This window comes from Prorops nasuta, unplaced genomic scaffold, assembly GCF_024137725.1.
Source record: "Prorops nasuta isolate Cenicafe-Biocafe unplaced genomic scaffold, Cenicafe_Pnas_1.2 PNAS00021, whole genome shotgun sequence".
Classification (NCBI taxonomy): Eukaryota; Metazoa; Arthropoda; class Insecta; order Hymenoptera; family Bethylidae; genus Prorops; species Prorops nasuta.
In genome coordinates this window covers 3852440-3872209 of record NW_027116818.1, presented here as the reverse complement: position 1 = coordinate 3872209, position 19770 = coordinate 3852440, and the positions used below count along the sequence as shown (strand labels likewise).

Sequence of the window (19770 nt, the reverse complement as noted above, 5' to 3'; positions counted from 1 at the left end):
TTGGGTGCGGACCTAGGAGTGGTACTATCCTACTCGTGCAGACCCTCATGCATATAGTCCAAACCATGCATGTGCACTTTTCTAAAAGCTGAATTTCAGGCAAACATCTTCCTTCCTCGTATCAGCTTGTGTAGCAAATGTATATCAATGGTATATTTTGAATGTACGATTATGTTACGGCTTTGTCGGTTTCCCCTTTAAGTCTACTTATTAGCTTAAAGAGATCTATCCACTCGGTTAATCTGCCTAATGCGTAAATAGAAAGCTTGCATCGGAACTCCCGCGAGCATAATCCGTACTCTGTATGCAAAAATTAGGGGGATCGATATATAGTTGCAATGTATTCTCCATTAATGTAAATCAAAATCGGCAACAAGCGTCAGGGCATATCGAGAATGCAATAAAACGCGTCCAATTATGATAAGTAGAGACAAGCGTTGTTCCTCCATTGCGAGTCGCACGCCAATAATAATTGGATTAGAGAGATGGTTATACATATATATATATATATATAAATATTGCAACGGTATTTATTATAGTTAATATTACTAATGTACTGAGTCGCGTTACAATTGGATATCGTTATTGAATTACAGTCGTATCACGTGCCTACCCCACAATTGAATTGGGATTGTATCAGTGTCCCAAGTTAAATTGGTATTTCCAAATTGATTCTTAAATAGGTCATCCCGGAATCCGAGTTATCCAGGGGTTAAGAGTACAGGAGCGGAAGGTGGGCAAGAGTGAGAGAGAGAGTAAAAGGACGAGGGTTGAAGGGAACGGAGGAGGCTCGATGAAGGGGAAGGTGTGGGGGTTGGGGTTGTTGGTAAGGGTAAGTTTGACAAACCCTACATGCTCTCGCCGCTGATCAATGCAAGCAATCAGTCTTGTCGCGAGAACTCCGACATGACAGCGTCAGCCGAGAGCTCGCTTTGGTACCGATTTTACCGCACCCCCACACCTCCCTCCCCCTCCTCCACCAACATCCACCCTCTACCCCTTTTCTACCATACCCCTTATCGACGCGGCAGCATCTCCCGTTGTGCAAACTTTCCGATCGTTCCGGTTATCGAGCCTCGAGTGCCAAGCGAGATCCGTTGAGCCCCTCCAAAGCCTCTATCTGCTGTTATCGCCGTGGGCACAGCCCCCCTCCCCCCCCCCCCCCCCTCCTCCTGTCCTACCTTCTCTTACCACTATTTCGTATAAACGGAGAGACGAAGAAAAAATTCCACACTGATCCTGGGTAACGTCGATACATCCTGGAAGGGAATAATGTTTCATTAATCGAAATTCACGCGAGTACATGTGTGCAGTGTTGTGGAATAAATTGGAAGGTCAACCTTTTGTCCGGACCCGCGACACTGCGCGTTTGAAAAAGTGGGACGGACGCCGAGGAGAAAATAATTTTTAATTTTTCTCTGTGGATGCCCGCGAAGCAGCTCGCCTTGGAATCTGAGAAGGCTAGAATTGCAGCGCGGCGAACGAGTATCCGAAATCCATGGCGCCGTTATAATAACACGAAAGCGTCTTAAGTTTCCAACGCTCTTGGCATATTCTCGTGTTAGAAATAAAGCCCGAGGTGCTATTACGCTATACAGAGAGGTTTGGCTAACTTTAATCTAAACTCGCGCCACTTTGCTGCACCCTCCAGCAAAGCGCCATGCGTGAACGTCAAGCGATTTTTATGTACCCTCGACGTGCGATTAGCGCAATCAGATAAAGCTTCGCTGCCTGTACGAGGTTCCCGTGAAAAACCTGGGAAATCCCGTGGAAAATGAAAAGGGTACAATGAATAAACCGCCAATGATTTTCAAAGTGCGATGAATAAATTGTCGATCGTGCCATCGAAATGCGAAAGGGATAGCTGGTAGATCCGTTTGGAAAGATCGCCGATCGAGGATAGGGGTTCGCCTTAGTCCGTGTGTGTGTGTGTGTGTGTGTGTGTGTCAGAGAACCCTAGCCGACGGGGATAACGCCCTCTCAGAGGCGATAATGTTGCAAATTTATATTCCACTGGCGAGCGAGCGAAGCTGCTGAATGTGCACTCTTGGCCGCAACCGGTTTACTCCCACTCCAAAAGCAGACACCCACTCTCCTTGTCTCTCCGTTGTTGCCCTCCGGCCTCTTCTTCCTTCCTGTACATCTATCCTCCGAACCGTTTCTTCCAACGTTTCTACCAGTTTGCCACCCCGCTGTTAAACGAGCGCCACGACGGCGACCGCGCCTACCACACTCCGTCACTCACCAATCGACAGCCAATTTTTCACAAAACTTTCCCTCTCTCCATCTCCCTCTCTTGCAGCCACCTTTCCTCGCTAACTGCTAAGAATCGCCTCGACCACTTTATATTCCCATTCATATATCCCGCTCAACCACAAAATGCTTCCTAAAATTCCAGTCAATTATCCATAGTCCATCGATTATTCGCATTCATACTCCTGCTATAGAGTATATTTTTATACGTATACAAATGTGATTATAATTACGTAAAATATCTAAGACGATATGCTATGGATTTATATACCCAGAGGGTATAAGGAAAAGTGACGACGTTTGCCAGGAGGTAGTTTACGTGGAGTACGAGAGAGCTTTTTATCGTGGGTTCGAGTCATTAACATAACGAGCGATTAATCAAACGAAAATACGTTTGTTCGAGGCTGTAGTGCCTGTCGGTCATAAGCGCACGTTTGGCGTGGAATAGTGCGAGTGGGAGGAAAAAATCGTGAGAGAAACGAGCGGTGAAAAATGATTGGATCAGTGTAGATTTATTTCAGGGTAAAAACAGGCGTAGCCGGACTTAATTCGCGCTATTTATTCGTTAAGCTGACCATGGTCCTCCTGGGTTGTATACATATAATGCACATACATATATATAGCTATACCTAAACACAGTAGAGAGATAGAAATACCTTTGGAAGAGGGAAACAGTGGTTAGATAGCTGTGCATTCATTAGAGGCTTTCAGCTGCTGGAAGGGGAAGAAAGACAGAGGAGTAGAGGGGTGAAAGGGGCAAAAAGAGAATTTCAGTGATGGTTGGAGAGAGCATCCGTAGGACATCCCGCTAAGCGGCGTCCGCAAAAGCTGCAGACGGCGGTTTCCGTGAGTTTTTAGCTTGTCCAGATCGATAGGAACGCCTGGACCAGTGTCGAAGGGGTGGTTGGCTGCAGGACCAGTGGTAGAGGTAGAGGCAGACAGACCGTTCACTGGTAGGACTAGCCGCAGGGGGTGAATAGGTTGAGAAGTGGTGGACGCCACTTTGTGCTGCATCGACATGAATCTGTATCCCTCCGGAGCTGCTGGCTGACCACATTCCCCTTTCTCACTTGGTCTCACACCCGTCTGACTTATCCTCTGCTCTTTCTACGTCTATTTCTCTTCTGGTCCCAACTCTCTCTCTCTCTCTCTCTCTCTCGCGTGCGCGCGCGCTCGTTCAAGCACCTCGCTCCTTCAACACCTACTATCCATCTCTCCCACGCTCTTTTTCACTCTTTCCTGCAGCCTCCAAAAAGTGGCTGCCCCGTGCAGAGCAGCCGTCCAGCAAAAATACATCACGTTCGACCGATCCCAAGAGCGAGTCGACACCCGGAATATCAAGGGCAATTCTTTTCGGATCAAACCTGCCATCGATTTAACGTTTCTCTCTTTTTGCCACTGGTCCAGGTAATTTTTAAAGCGACTCTGGGACTGTATGGCTATATGGCCTTCCTCAAATTTCATCTCGTTCTTTTTTTCTTTTTCGCGAGGCCAAATGAGATTTAAAAGAGCGCGCAAGTACCAAAGTCTCTCGTCCTCGATCGTAGAGGTTTCTTCATTTTCATTAGTAATTCCCTCTTTCACCGGACGTTTTTAATTTTCGTGCAGGAGGCTATAGACTCCTGCAGCAAAGAAGCACAGTCTAGCTGCAAGGTGATACTCGGTGAACACTGGTAATCTCGATCCTCCTCTCGATAATCGTAAAAAGAGCATTTCCTTTGCTCCGCTCGCAGCCCAATTCCGGCTCGGAGGCTCTCTTTTACAGTAGAATTCGCGCGACGCCAGGGAGCCGGAGCCGTGGTAAGGCGGAGGGGGGGGGGGGGGGTCGAAGCTGGAGCCAGAGCCTGAGCAAAGTAGTCTCTCTCTCTCTGGCATTGGTCGATACCCGACACCGTGTCCGGCTACCGGCAAACATTTGCCATGTAATCGTCCACTGATCCAAGGGTCAACGAGAGTCCAGGATAAGATTAATTCTTCCCCTCACCCGGACAAATATATTTGCCTCATTAATTCTAATTGCTCGTTATCGCTATGGCGATTCCATGGAAAACGGTGAGATTCTACGATGGCACGGTGAAAGACGCATACGCGAAGAAATTCGCGCCAGGTGAAAAGAAATAAATTTTCGTGCAGGCAGAGATATAGCGTTATTGCAACAGCAGCCCGACGTTCGAATCTTTCTCGCGGAGAAGGCGCGATCCGGGGGATTTAGCTATGGCGTGTCGAGGTTCCACCAACTTTCTCCATTACACCGAGACGTAAATATGTACCGTACTAATGACGTTCCGCGAAAGTTTTAGGGTGATGGGTGGCATCGGGAGGCGTCGACGGAGCTTCGAAGCACAGCCAGCAGGATCGGTTTGTCTGTGGCGGTCGATGCTGGTCCCATTGTTTCCCCAAAGGTTGGGTATGCTATTATATAGTATATATATATATAGTTTCCCAGCTGCCTTCCCAGGGTAGTCATCGGTACTCACCGAATTACCGAATGCCAAAGCCGACGCTTTCCTCTCCTTCCTATACATATATATATATGTATAGTTACATCCTATAGATATACAGCGACACGTGTTATTACGGGGTCGTACAAATATAGTCGTCGAGATAACAGGTTAGATGAGTGGCGCACGCCAAGCCAAGCCAAGCCACGTATAATAAAAGTCCATTCATCCCGACGAGTAAACTAAACGAAACTAATGAATACCGTCCATGTCCCCTAACCCCCCCCCCCCTCCCTCTTCCTTATTATCTCAACGTGACTCTGCTTTTTACCCCCTAGAAACCCACTTTCAGCCAATCGATATAGCATCGGAATGCGCATTTTCAATATGGCAAATGGAAAACGCCCTACCGCGAATGTATCAAGTAACTCTGGGATCGCGTCTATCCACCAACCAGAGAGATTTCCAACCTAGGACATTAATCCCGGTGGTAAGAGCGTCTGGAAGCTTTCGACGGGGATTCCCCTTGATTTTCTGTAGAGGGCATCCGGAAAACACGTTCGTTTGTGCTTCTGGCTCTCTCTCTCTTTTCCTCTCTTTCTTTTTTAAACGGGATCCATGGGAATATATTTCGTGCGAGAGCATTTATGACTATACTCTGCTGTATTAGTCGATCGACGAGATTGCAGTCCCTCGGGTGCTTACGGAGCGTTGCTGGGAGAGTGGCGGGTGTGTATACGCCTATGGCTTTTGGTATATGCGACGTATCCATAATGCGACGGGCTTAGCACCGCGTGTTAGGATCCCGCTGCTACAACCGGCCAGATTGAGGCTTAGGAGCGATGGCAAACAGCATCAATTTGGCATTGCGCCACCACGTATCCTCTCTCTCTCTCTCTCTCTCTCTCTCTCTCTCTCTTACACACGCCTATGTAATTCTCAATGCATGTGACGTCTCCGTGCGTATGTGTGTGTGCGTGCAAATCTCACGCACAAGGAAACTCACGTATCGGATATTATGCAGCTAGTTGAACGAGCGAGTCAACGTTAACGCTGTCCCCAGCTGCAACGGCACGCACGTTGGTGGAAAAGGAAGCCGCGTGGATGCCTAATTAGACCGCTGATGCGTGCGCGGTTAGTTGAAAAAAAAACTACGCACACGAAGCCTCGTAAATATCGACACGGATACTGCACTGAAGCTATGTATGCGGTGTGCCAGGCTTGACCTATACACGCAAGCGCGACACTCGCGTGTTGGTGGTTCGCGGCGATATATCGCGCGTCTGCTTAATTTCATGGAAAATCCCTGACGTCCCGTCCAGCGCAAACGTGTCGTTACGAACTTTTACCACTGAGGGTCCTGGCGATATACTCCATTGATCTTTTTTCGCGAAAGACTCTGCTCTCCCCAACTCGCGTATGTGCGTGTGTACTACTACTATACTACACGCCCCCCCCCCCCCCCTCTTTATAAAGATCCATGAGTCGAACGAAGCATTCCATTTACGGCGAACGAACTCGTCCTGATCGAACGAATCACTCGTTTAATTAAGCTGATTCAATGTGCATGGGATTGGTCCAAGTGTCTCGCGCGATACCCAACGCTCGTTAATTCTGCTGTTCGGCACAATATCTTCGTCTATCGCTTTCTCATCGATACCACTCCGTGTTAAAGGGAAATCCGAGCAAGACAACGTGCCATCCTCGCGCTCCAGGGAATTTTCATCCGCCATTTCCGTTCACAGTCCGACACTCTCTTTCCTCTCACAACCACACACACACACACACACACACACACATGTATACACGTGCAGCGAGCGTCAGGTTGCAATTCCGCGCGCTGCTGACTCGGCCGTTCATTCCTTCCTTTCGGCGAAATCACACCGAAAGCTATGCCGAAACGAATTTGTTAAACCCCGTCGTAGGAAAGCGCTTCAAACAAATTCCCGGCTAGGAAATTAGATACAAATAGCATTTGCGATTTGGAAAACGAGTAGTGGAAAGCTAGGGGACGTTTGATGGCATTAACAAAAGCTCGTGGTGCGATCGATATTTTGTGCAGCCAGCGCGCGCCGTGTTGACAAGTCGGCCAGCCTGCGTGAGAGAGTTTTCAAATGCGGGATGACTGTGCGTTTGGATTAAGAGAGAGAGAGAGAGAGAGAATTCTATAGCATATATATATATATGTATATCATCGTCGAAGGCTGTGTTTCTCGACTCTATCCATCTACTGTAAACAATTTCCGTAAAATTGCAACGCCAGTAGTACTGCAGCAGGAGACTTTGCCACACTAACCCACCACTGTCGTTTTGATTTAACAAAAATTTCGTAGTGCGCATACACATATACGCACACGAAACAATGCGGTAGTTTAGTTATGGCACTGATACACCCGACTCTTCTCTATTTGCAAAACGCAGTTTCGGCTATCGCGCCGCAAATTTACGTCCGTATCTCACTGAAATCATTTTAGGTATACATATCGCTATTTATCGCTATGCGCTTGTTACAAGAAGCCTGCGATATTTCGCTCAAACGAGACTCATTCGACGACCGATTCTGATATCACTTTACGGCAATGTCAATATTTTCGGTAAATAATAAACAAAGAATCGCACGAGGAGTGTAATAATAAGCTATACATGAGTTTGGTCGTGCAAACCATATGTTGAAATTTTTCTTGTTCTTTTTTTTTTGCTGCTTCTCTGACCGTTGTAGGAGCGATGTATCATGCGTGTTCGCCGCTTGTCGCTGCTTTAACCGACCGCAGCGCAGTTCGAGTCGTCCTGCATCGGCCAATATGTCGTTCATTCTCTAAATCACCACGATTTACAGTACGAGCTGGCTTGTGCTTGTGCTTTTGCCCGTGTTGGTGCCGGTGCTGTCGATATCGCGCCGTGTACTCTCATCCATCAGCCTGCAATACAAACTAAAACCTGTCGAGACAACAATTTCCCCACCGCAATGTCCTTCGACCACCGAAAAGCCTGTAAATGAATTATAAACAGAAGCAGCAGGAAAGATTGATAAAGGAGAAATCGAGCTAATTGATTGGAGCCGATCGTTGGTGGGGGCTTTCTCAACGTAGGACGAAGCGTCGTGTGCTCTCACGCTCGCGAGCGAGGCGTCTAATTTGTCAGGAGAGCACCGAGAGAGAGAGAGAGAGAGAGAGCGGGAAATGCGCCAAATGACTGATTAATTCGTTGAATCAAAAGGTTGTTCCTTTGAGGAAAAAACAATCGATATCCATATATATATATAGGTGTGTGCATGTATAGAAAAAAGACTCGTCGTACCTGTTGCCACAGTGGTACGTATATTTTCAAGCGGATAAAAAATACCTTTGTCAGCGAATCAGGATGAGCTCTCGTAAAAGCTTGGTACTTTGCGCGTATATACGACTTGCCTGCCTGCTTGCTTTGACGAATCGTAAATTTCGATTAGCAGATAAACTCATCCGTGCTGCACTTACATTGTTCCCCGCAGCTTCGCTAACGATGTCCCCTAGGTTATTGTCATTGAAATCAACATCGACTAATAGGACTGCCTGCCAATTAGCACCCATTTATGCCTAATGACCACAATTTGGCTTATTGAGATATAATTGTCATAGTCTACGATGCTAAAGCCACATATTTGCTAGTTAGTCATCGTTATCGTGCTAATTTTGCAAATTCCGCGCAGTCTCTCCACCTCTCTCTATCTCTCTCTACGTGAAACAGCTTTAGTAGTAGGTAAATGAAAATTGCAGCTGGAATGAGGGACTGAAGAAAAAAAGGAGCTCGTTAACATTGTTGTAATAGCAGCGGAGGGTGTAGCTGAAATCTCAAGAGAGAATGGGCTAACTGTTTATTAGAGTGGGAAAAAGAATAGGAAGAATCGTGGTTTGGAACATGAGAGATCACCGGTGAATACAAATGCACGAATTTAGCCACTGACTGGCCGCAACTCGATCAACTTCGTGTGATTGGTTAGTTAGGGTTTAAATCAGGCCGGCATCGACTTGATTTTCCGACGAGCCATCCCTTTTCCACACCCTTCCCCTCCCCTCCCATTCCTCACACTCCATTCCCAACTCATCCTTTTTCGCTCCTTCCGTTCGTTGGCCAACCCTCGTCCGACTTACCTCGTCGCTCTTTGCCTCCAAGAGCCATCAACCAATCGATCCTGGTTACCTCTCTTTTCCATCCTTGCCAGTGGAACACACTCTCGGTCCCTTTCCACTTACCAACCCCACCCCAACAGACAATCTCGCTATCCGAATTCCTCTCAGCTAATTCAATCAATCCACCAACTATATATTCGTTTCTCTTATACATACATATATATGTATCATTCATCTATATCTTATTACTATTCTATAGATCCATTTCGATCGTGAGAGCTCTATCCATCAATCCCTCCACCACGACGCGTTGTCCTCCTCCACGGAGCCAACTAGGTTACCAGATAGCGAGCTAAAATTCGATTGCATTCCCAACGCTTAGTTCTCAAATCTGCCCTACTACTCGTTCTCTACCTCGATCTACCACGATGAAGCCGAACCTCATCCTTTTCTCTTCTCATCCACTTCGCAAACCTTCCTTATACTTACTGTGTAATACTACTATGCTAAGAAAGAAGGCAGTATCTCCATGAATTATTAGTCTCGATATGTTGCATTTTAGCTTACGGATTATTCTTAGAAACTGGACTTTGGAAACCAAGGTGAAGTTAGAACAGCAAATTTTAAAAATGGAAAAAAACCAAACAGTTCACCCGGACAAGTTCTACAGTTCCTTGCTATTTTTCAAAAGAATTCTGCAAATTGAACTCGAAAAACTATTAAAGATGATTTGGGGTGCCAACTTCACTTTCTCTGATATTCAAATGTTTATATCCTTTAAACTAAAAGTCCTATCGATAAAAAGTAATAGACATAATTATAGAACTCTTTGGGGTGCCATTAAAACTCTCGTTAAAAATCAAAAATTAAAAAAAAATTTTTTTTTTAATTTTTTTGTCCGGGTGCTACTAGAACTGTTTGGTTTTTTCCATTTTTAAAATTTGGGGTGCTAATTTCACACTCTGGTACTTTGGAACATTTTTAATAGCTTACCAGTTGGGTTGCAGGAATAGTTTAAATGAAAATTCTAAAGGGTGGAAATGCACCATTTTTCTTAAATCGGCAGAATACTTATTTTTAAAGTGATGAAATGGTCGATGCTGCTTCTTCGAGTATAATATAACACGAAGAGACACAATATTCTGTGTATATCAGATACGTCCGCGCTTGTGCTACGTTCCTACTACTTAGTTTTCAAAACTGCCTTTATACTACTTGTCTCGTACCTTTACCACTGTGAAGCTAAAATTCTTCTTTTTCAACTGATTCGCACCGCACAAACCTTTCTCATATTTTAATATTTATATTTTAAGCAATAAAACGATCAATGCCATTTCTTGCAACAACAACAGAGCAGAGGGAAAAAAACATAAAGAGACAGGATCACTCGTGTGCATCTAAAGCGCTCGGCTGCTTTGGTACCGCTTTCACAGTTGCCGTAAATCAACATTTCACCGGTGTGTCCCGCGAAATTAAGGAAAGCCTTGATCTACGGGACATCCATGTTCGACCTCTGATCTACGATCCAGCCAAGACTTTTGTACATCTCTGCTCATTGTCCTCGCTTTCAATGCTTCCCTGCGAACGAAGCAGCCCTTTTTCGAGTCCAGGACCAATTCGTGGTCCGTATTCACCGAGCATATAACGTTTCAATAAAAGTTTACTCTCTCCCTCTCCCTCTTCATAGCTCAGCCCTTTTCAACGACGCGCAAGAAATCGACGCTATTCCATCCCTTTGCTGCCCTCCTCCCTCTGAGCAACGCGAACCATAACATAAGCTCTTTCCCGGAACAGAAACAAACTAGGCGACTGGAAAGGAGGATCTTTGTGACAGCTAACGCCATTTTCTTGTCATCCCTGAGAAAACCATGCTCGAGGCTGTTCTTTGCGTTACCTCTCGCAGCCACGGCCATTGAATAATGGAGCTACGCTGATGAATGGAAAGCAACACGAAGAATCCAATCCGTCGGCCTTTTCTCCAAATTGCACCAGTCTCTTTTTCCTCCCCTATTTCTACCGGATCAAATTTATCGTGTTTAATACTGTGATACTCGAGAGGAAATTTCAAGTCACCTATTTAACCGGTAACTCGACTCGATCATAGTTGTATCAGTGGCCGCACATGCGCGCTTCTCACTGAGATAATTCATTGATTTTATTTCATTGCTGTTTCTTTTTTTTTTTTTTTTTTTGAACTCTTCGGCGTTTTGTGCATGAATGCACGAGCGAGGCCCGATCACGTCCGACAGTGACCGATTGCGACAATGACGATAATAATAACGATGTTTATGCCGATCGTAAACGCGAAGGAAGGGGTAATGACGATAATAATACCGACATAATTCCATAGTCGAGGGCGGAATCATCGTAGGCAGTGGGGAATACGTTGTTGGTCGAGGCTTGGGGTCGGATGGTAGTGGTGGTGGTGGTGGTGGTGGTATATAGCGGTGTCGTGGTGTGGGGGAGACCAGCGAAGAGAAAAGCCTCGACGCCAATAATAAATGACGCTCCATTACTCCCGGTTTATTGAAAATTCTGGCCTCTGCTTCCATCCCTCGCAACGCGTCGCCGTGACGTCATAGTTAACAGACCGATAGCCGCAGTGGCTTTATTCTCTCGGGCCAACATTCATTTACGCACCTCCCCCTACTAAATTTCGCATCCCTGCTTTTTTGTCTCCCTCCCCCTCCCCCATCTCTACCCCGATTGCGCAAAAAAAAGGTAAATAGATTCTTAACGGGGCTACAGCTCTTTATCCAACGAAAAACAATCGTCCGTGCGCGTAAAATATGAATTATGAAAGAGGCGTAAAATTGTGTATTATTCCGTGGAATGATATGCCACGGAGCTGGCCTGGGCGTGCTAAACTGGATAAATTCATTTTAGCGCGCGCCGCGCCGAGTCGGTTGTGTGCGATGATGCCTTTGCATCGAGGCGGCGATACATGCCGATTCGAATTTATACAATTCTCCGTAGTATCGCGTATGAGCGCGAATATCGGATGATACTTAATGGCTTTCCATTGATTCGCTGATTGCTTATTAATCGATGCCCGTTCAATTTACAAATTTCAATTTCTCTCACCTTTCCAACGCACGCATTCTCTCGTTCATATTTTGTCTGCCATCAGCGATTCTTCAGCTTTATATATATATATATATATATATATATATGATATGTAGAGAGAAAATAATTCGACTTAGCTGATAATTGAATAAAAAACGAGGGGTGATAAAATATTATTATAGAGCCGAGCGAAATCATCGCTGTGACGCGTTGGTAGATTGGCCGATCCTCGTGCGCGGCTGTGACAATAAATTACGCTCGGTTACTCCCACTTTATTGAAAGCTCTGCATCGCATTTTTAGCGCTGGAGAAGTTGGCGACGCGTGACGTCATCGTTAACGGTGCGTGTCCCAATTGTTCGGAATGGCTCTTTCCGATACTTGCCAGTGTGCGGGAAAAGTAGCTCCGTGAGCTCTGTGAAAGTACCGTGGGCGAACTCGCGCGCGCGCGTGACTTCGGCAACGACGACGAGGCTCTCGAAAACCACGCTTAAATTACGCGTGGACTCTCCATCATTTTCCATAATCCATTTATCAGACTCGTTCCAGCAGCTTTCGCGAGCCCATAACGCGACCACGAAGATTTTCAAGTTGAACGGGAAATAATGTGACGTAGTACGAGTGGCAAATCAAATTTTCCAATCGAACGATTAGTGGCCGCATGACGTACGAGCCCCGCCGAATTTTCCAATTCACTCCTCTCTCGGTCTTTCACCTTCTTTCTCCATATATATATATATATATATATATATAGCAGCGATTTCCAGCGAGATTCAGCAGCACCGCTAGATTTTTATTGGCCCCAGGCTCCTATATATACGACGCGGAGCGGTAAAAGTGAGAAATCTCTGCAGATTCTTCGTTGCATTTCCCTATAACTGCGTGTCGTGACGCGGCTTACCCGAGAGAGATATAGAGAGAGAGAGAGAAAGACAGAGGCGAGTGCAATTGTAACGATAACGAGGAAATAAGGGAGAATTCTTCTGACTGGCAATAACGAGATTTCACGTTTTAGCTATAGCAACTGCTCTGTCGCAGCAGCAGCACTACTTTGTTGGCTTCGTCTAGCGTTGTTCGCTCGGCAAACCACGCGCTAATCATCTTTTTCTTTCCTAACGCAGCATCGAGCCGCGGGGTGGTGTGGCAAGAGTACTAGAAAATAAAGAAGGGACTATATATATGTATATACATAGAGAGAGAGAGAGAGAGAGAGAGAGATCGATAAATAATTCCTTTATCCTTTTGGAAATCGATAATTGCTGGAGTTTCTTAGGAAAACAGAAACGTTAGAATAGGAGGCCGTCCGCTATTTGCAAAGAGCCAGGGGTTGGAGAGCTTCCTCGAAGCTCCGGCTAAAAATTACTTTGGCCTTTCAATGGAAGTCAAGCGAATTCATAAAAGTAACCACTTTGCTAAAGCAGCTAGCAGCAATCCTAGAACGCAGCTTCATTGGACCTCCTCCGTGGAATTTTCTCTGGAGAGAGTCGTATTTGAAGATTCCAGGAGGAAAATGAAGGAAACACATGTGACCGGGACAGTAAAAATTTCTAGCGAAGGTCAGCCAAAAGTTCGTGTTACGGCCACTGCGGATGTCCGCGTTTCAAGTCATTACGCGACAGTGCAGAAAAAGCGTAGCACCAATGGCCAATGCTAGCAACAAATTCTCCACGAATATTGCCTTCTGCACGGTGCACTACTGTCAATTGTTAAATCGCAGCAAATTCCCGCTGGCTCGAAAATTCCAGGCAAACTTTCAAACTCTACTACAGCGGCTCTCTATATAATCTATATATATATATATATATATATATGTAGTATCGTAACATTTATTTTCAATAAAAAGGATGAATTAGAGTTATCATGATGAAAACTGGACGATAATCCCGGGTCCCCAACAGCTTCGATTTGGCAGAGTCCCGTGCTTCATAATTTCCGTCAATTTCCTGCCGATTTCCTAATGGTCCTGGAATTTTGGCTCTCGTTGCTCGAATTTAATGGCGACAACGTCAAAGGGGGTTGCTTCGTATTTTTATTCGAGGGAAGAGATTTGTTCAGAGTGCATGTGTGTGTGTGCGTGTTCGATTCTAGGAACTCTCGTGCCGGTCATCCACTGGTTTTCCTTTTGAATCGAGAAACATTGGTTGCCTATAATGTACACACACACACACATATATATATATATATATATAGTAGAGATAGAGTAAGAGAGGGGGGAGGAAGAGAGGAAGTTGCTAGCGTTAACTCGATTGTGGAGCATCCGTTCAGTTCGTTTGGTCCGACCAATCCGTGGCCATAACGCCAGTAAAAATAAGTCCAGGAGGTCACGATAAGGGTTGAAAACATCTCGGTGAACCTTATTCCAGTTGGAGTCCTCGTTAATTCGTACGTGTTCCTCCCTCTCTCCCTCCTCCCTGATATATCCGATAAGGTCGATTTTTCAGAGCCGAAGCGATTCAATAGAATGGTAATTTCCGATGAAATGTCTGTCCTTGGGAGAATCTCCTTGAATCCGGAGGCAGAGGATGCAAATGGGGTCAACGCTTCGGTACATCGGATGATAATGAATAGAAAATCCGTCTTAAATAGAAGAGCAAAGTGGAGCAATTAGGGATAGAGTAAACGAACGGATTTCGCGCTGGGACAGAATGCATATTCAGCGAACATGGAACAACTATGGCCTTTTGAGGATAGAGTGGAGGGGACGTGGTCAGGTTCGCACTAAATCGACGGTTTTACTGCGTCTTTCTTGCTTGGTGGTGCAAATATTATTTATTGCCTTGCAGAATTTCCATAACTCCACTTTAGCCCGGACCGCTGCAGTTTTCAATCTCGTCTGACTCAGCGCTGAATTCGAGGTCCTTCGGCTCTTTACGTTAGCACGCGTCTTCTTATATGAAACCAGTCCTATTAAACATTTCCCTTGCTCTTTCCTTACGGTGTATGCTATATATTCACCAACCCCCCCCCCCCCCTCTCCATCACTTTATTTTGTCGTCTTCATTCCGCACGATTTCACCGTTCCCGATCGAGTAACATCGATGACAGTAATTTTGACAGAGGGAGAGTCGGAGCGAAGTTCCGTTAGATCAAAGCTGCACAACTACGCTTTCCCGGCGATGAGAAGCCAAATAATGCTTAGAAATAAATATTTGATGTGCGGCTGCTGCACCACTTGAGATATCGGCCCGAGTCGACCATGCCAAATTAATGGGTGCAATTTTAATGGGAAACCTCGGACCGAGGGTTAACTCGATCCTTCGCTACGTCACCCGAAAGAGAATGTTCAAAGGAAGCCTTGAATTTGTCAAATGATTAATTAATTATTAAACCCATGCGAACGTACCGCGTTAACCACACCTATCTATCAATATATTATGATTTGCGAATCAAGTGGTCTATACAATGTAGTATTTCTCCATTCAAACATTCCAACTTTCCTAACGATTTTCCTATAGAATTTCAAAGATTTTACCTTTATATAAGTATATTCTTCGATACGTCTCCAAGAGTATTCCTCGAGCTCCGACAACTCGATTAATGCTTTTTATTTAACAGACTGCTCCCACGTATCAAAAAACATAAATAGTTCATCGAATTTAATTTATTTAGTCATTTTATTATTCTTGATAAATTAACCGTTTCAATTATCGACTATCGTGCAGGTAGACTCGTAGGATATACTTCTACGATTAAATTCACTCTTTGTTAATTAAAGCCTGCGGCTATGATATAATGATTGTTTGTGTATTAAGAGAAACACAAAATATAGCTAATAATCTTTTTTTACCTAAGTTTTAAATCTACTTATCCGCATTGCACCATCTTAACAGCGATGACTCAGTATAGTGTCGTAATAAATCATTTTCAACAATATTAACGAAATGTTTACCAAAAAACGTTAACAAGCATGTTAATTTTTTCTGTTACAGAACACTACCACATATTCGTAGGGGATCTCAGTCCAGAGATAGAGACGCAAGCCTTGAGGGATGCATTCGCGGCTTTCGGCGAAATCTCGTAAGTTATTTTACCGACAAGTAATGGACTTTTCGAAATTGCCAATTGATTTGTCGACTGGCGTGCGCGTGACTTCGTTTCAGCGCGGGTAATTCAGCGGATTGCTCGAAAATCTGTCGAAAAGCAATAAATGGCAGGAGTTATTCGTATAAAGATATATATATATATATATATATATCGGTTTGAGAGGAAAGTTTATAATTTTTTCTTTAAAATGATCCTCGGTGAAATTCGAGGACCTTTAGGGGGTAGCTAGAAGCAACCGGTCGATAAAGGAGCGCGAGGCCGATAATGTTACTGGAACGGCTTGCAAGGGGCAAATAAGAGAGAAGTCCGATGCTAGGGGTGCAATCGCGTCAACCCTTTCGATTCTGATTGATTATACAGGTAAAAGCCGTATTAAGCCCGGTAATCTTGGCCCTTGGAAATCAGCCTTACGACCCAGCCAGCTTTAGTGACGGAGTGAAGTCGGACGTGGAAAAAGATATAGCTACCTTCTCTCTCACCCCCTCCTTACCTCACCTCGCGATAGTAATTGAAGTGGAAGGACTCCAGTGGCGGTAGGAGCCATTACTATTGCCATCGAGTTCCGCGGAGTTGAGAATTCGAACGTTCGCGAATGAGTGATTACGGAACTTGCCAAGGACGAATGAATTCACCTAAATAGCTCGGTGAGAAGATTTCCATGAGACTGAAACAGCGGTAGCAGTAGCAGCAGCACCTACATGACGCAAGGAGTGGGAGAGAGAGAGAGAGAGAGAGAGAAGAAGACGAGATTGGAAACGTGTCAGTGGAAATATTTGCATTTTTATGTGGCGGTCGGGTGGACTATTAAAGGACGAAAGAAAGTTTAATATATTATCGTATCGGAAAGAGTTTGAGAAGCAATCTGATACGAGCGGAGAGGATATCTCTCGAAGCGGCGAGGTTTCTTCTGCCTAAATGCGCGAGCTCCCAATGACATTGGTGTGCGAGGCTATAGGAAACAGTTGGGAAGTAGGTATAGTTCGCACTGCTTGGTACAAGAAGGCGGTAGAAAAATGGGGCCCTCTAGGAAAATCGATTCAAACTCGCTCCACGAGTACCTAAGCCGCGCTTAAAAAAGCTAGTGAAAAATTGCCAGCGGTTTTCCTCTTTCATTTTGTTTTCCACTGCTTCCCTGGCTCCTTTGGCCCTGCATCCGAGCATTCGCCTCTAGCTCTGGCAAACCCTCTACACCTATCTCCATCGTCGGCAGAGGCAGCCTATAGGTCCTCCTTCGTTTCTTCCCATCGCCCTTTTCATCCTTTATTTTGTCAACCCCGCACCCCATCCCGACACTCGATCCCCGCATCGCACCTTTCCTCTCCACTCTCCTCGGCCCTGCTCCCTTATCCCGTGCTATACGCCAGAAACGCATGTTAGATTAATTATATACCGATGATACAAGCTAATCTACTTGACGTTGCGAGAAGTGGGGGAGTGGTCCCTCTGCCTTCTTCGAAAGGGACGGCAAACAGGCTGAAGTTGCGAGGAGCATCCCGAACAGCTCGATCAATGAATAGACGATAGGAAGGAAGATTCTCCCAGTATAGAGAAATTCGAGCGTGTTCCTAGAAACTAGATACCTCCCACTATCTCTTCGTCTATTAAATTCTTCACGATCGCAACGGCCAATAATCTATCAGCTCGCATAAAAGATTTCCAAACGTTTTCATATTCCACGATAGCTGATTGTCGTTAATACTTGGTCAAATTTTCATAAGCCATTTTCGTTAAAATATTACCCCACTTAAAGTTTGCTACAAATCGTTACTCGCAGTGCTCTGGACCATTTATCAGCCGTACTTTAATCAACTAGAGAACTATTTCCGACTGTCTACTCTCTTAAACGGAATCCCGTAGCAGATCGTACAACGATATGCTTTACAGCTCGCTATTAATGAAAACCATAATGCCTGTATTTGATAAAACCTGCACATATAAGGGAATGGGGATTCGTGGCTTGTCTTGAAACTGCGTTCTGATTAAAATCTCTGTATGAAACGGTGACTGTACATTTGAAAATAAACCCATTATACGGGCATTGCTGGAGGAGATAAGCATACGTCGTGCATAGAGAGAGAGAGAGAGAAAGGGAGGGACTATGGGTGCATACGTGTGGGCCTCAGAACCCTCCGTCGAGTGTATAGGTGGTGGCTGAAACAGCAGCCAGAGCGTGTATTACTCGGGCCACTCTGGTGCAGTAGTAGCAGCAGCAGCAGCGTTAGGCCGTTAATATCAGAACTTGATCTTTGCGCCCGGACCCAATCGGCGAAGCAGAAGCACACTTTAGGCTTTAAATGGCTGCTAAGTAAGCTCCGTTCCAGCTTGAGCCACGTCAGAAAGGACCATCGACGTCGAGAAGTTTGCAAGTTCCAGCTGCCAAAGCAAAGCGGACCATAACGCACGAGGCGAATAAGCTGCACTAGAGGAAATTCGCGCCGAGACCTCGCGCACGTACATGTACGCGAAACCTGCAACGCGCATAAATACGGAAAGGCGTATTTATCGTTCACGTATAGGATCGCGTGACGTGCCGTAGAGTCGAGGAGGAGATCGAGCCATGCAACCAAAAACAACGGGGGGAGGTTAACTCTCCCCCCCCCCCCCCCCCCTCTTATTTCTACTTTCCCATAAACGTAGTGCAGATTGACTGTCGGGGAAGAAAGCTCACGTCGCGCCCGCCACGGCGCGGCGCGACGCAGTAGGGCTCAGCGCCAACCGCCTTGCTTCTGCTAAACGCACGCGCCTCGGGGGGAGGGGAGAGTACATAAAATATACACGGCTGAATAATAAAATCACATTGAATTTCACCGAGGGCGTAAGATTACGCGAAAACAAACGTGGAACCTGTATAAACCCGGAGGATTTTTCTCTCGTTGCGCAGAAACCCGCGAACGATAAAGACGCCATTCCCAAATGGAATAATCATGGCTGGAAATATACCCTGTGTATATATATATATATATATATAGCGACTGTGACAAATTTCTCTCGTCGTTTCTCGATTTTTCACACGAGTGACAAAATCGGATGACGAAGACTGTATTTTTTCCGAGGGGTAATGTAATAATGGATTTTATGTTAGGGGAAAACTTTGTATCTCGAGACTCTTTTGTTTAAATTGCTACTGCTGTAACTTGGAGAGAATTGTTTATTAGGATTCTTTGACGTACTCGCTTTATGTATATGTATAGATTATTTAATTTTCGAAATGCATCGACCAATTGTCAATGCTCGTTTCAAATTAAAGGATTCTTTCGATTCTAGAAAATTTATAACAAATACCTCAAAGTACAAGACTCTCTCCTACTCGCAGCCAGTTTGATTCGTGTCTTCTATAGCTCATCAGGGAAATTTTGTCGAAACGATTTGATTTCATTCATGTATGATATATGGAGAGTGGCGAGTTTTCGTGAAACCATTTGGCGTAAGCAAAAGACTGGCAATTGCATGGATACTGCTGATGCTGGTTAGGGAGAAAAGGGGTTTTCCAGGGGGTTGAATGGAAAAGTGACGAAGCTTTTCCCTGGTACTCCTGGCGGAGTGTAACGAGGACTTCCTGCAATGTCCCCGAGCTCGGCTCGCATTGCCGTATCCGAGATTTCGTTATTAATATTTAACTACGCGGGGAGAAAGATTAAAAAGTTTCCGGAATTTTAATATAGCTACCCGCCGGGAAAGCTCGTTCCGCGCCAAAACCCCCCTACTAGGTGTACAGTGTGAAATTAAAATTCGGCAACCCCCAACGGGCGACCGACGAGAATCTTAATTATTCTCGTTATCAATCTTGAGAGACGAGAATATATAGACTATATATATAAGTATATGTATATACATCTCTTAGTTTTTCCTACCACCACCACT

The 19770-nt window shown here is 45.2% G+C and overlaps 1 protein-coding gene across 9 annotated transcripts in view; it reads left to right on the top strand.

Moving 5' to 3' along the window:
* Window positions 1–19770, top strand: part of LOC136780933 (nucleolysin TIAR) — a 439848-nt gene that overhangs the window by 343984 nt on the left and 76094 nt on the right. For all 9 annotated transcript variants that reach the window (XM_066739544.1, XM_066739543.1, XM_066739549.1 and 6 more), the window contains one exon: window positions 15795–15882. In XM_066739544.1, the coding sequence (XP_066595641.1) occupies window positions 15795–15882 (88 nt within the window). The remainder of the gene's footprint in view (window positions 1–15794; window positions 15883–19770) is intronic.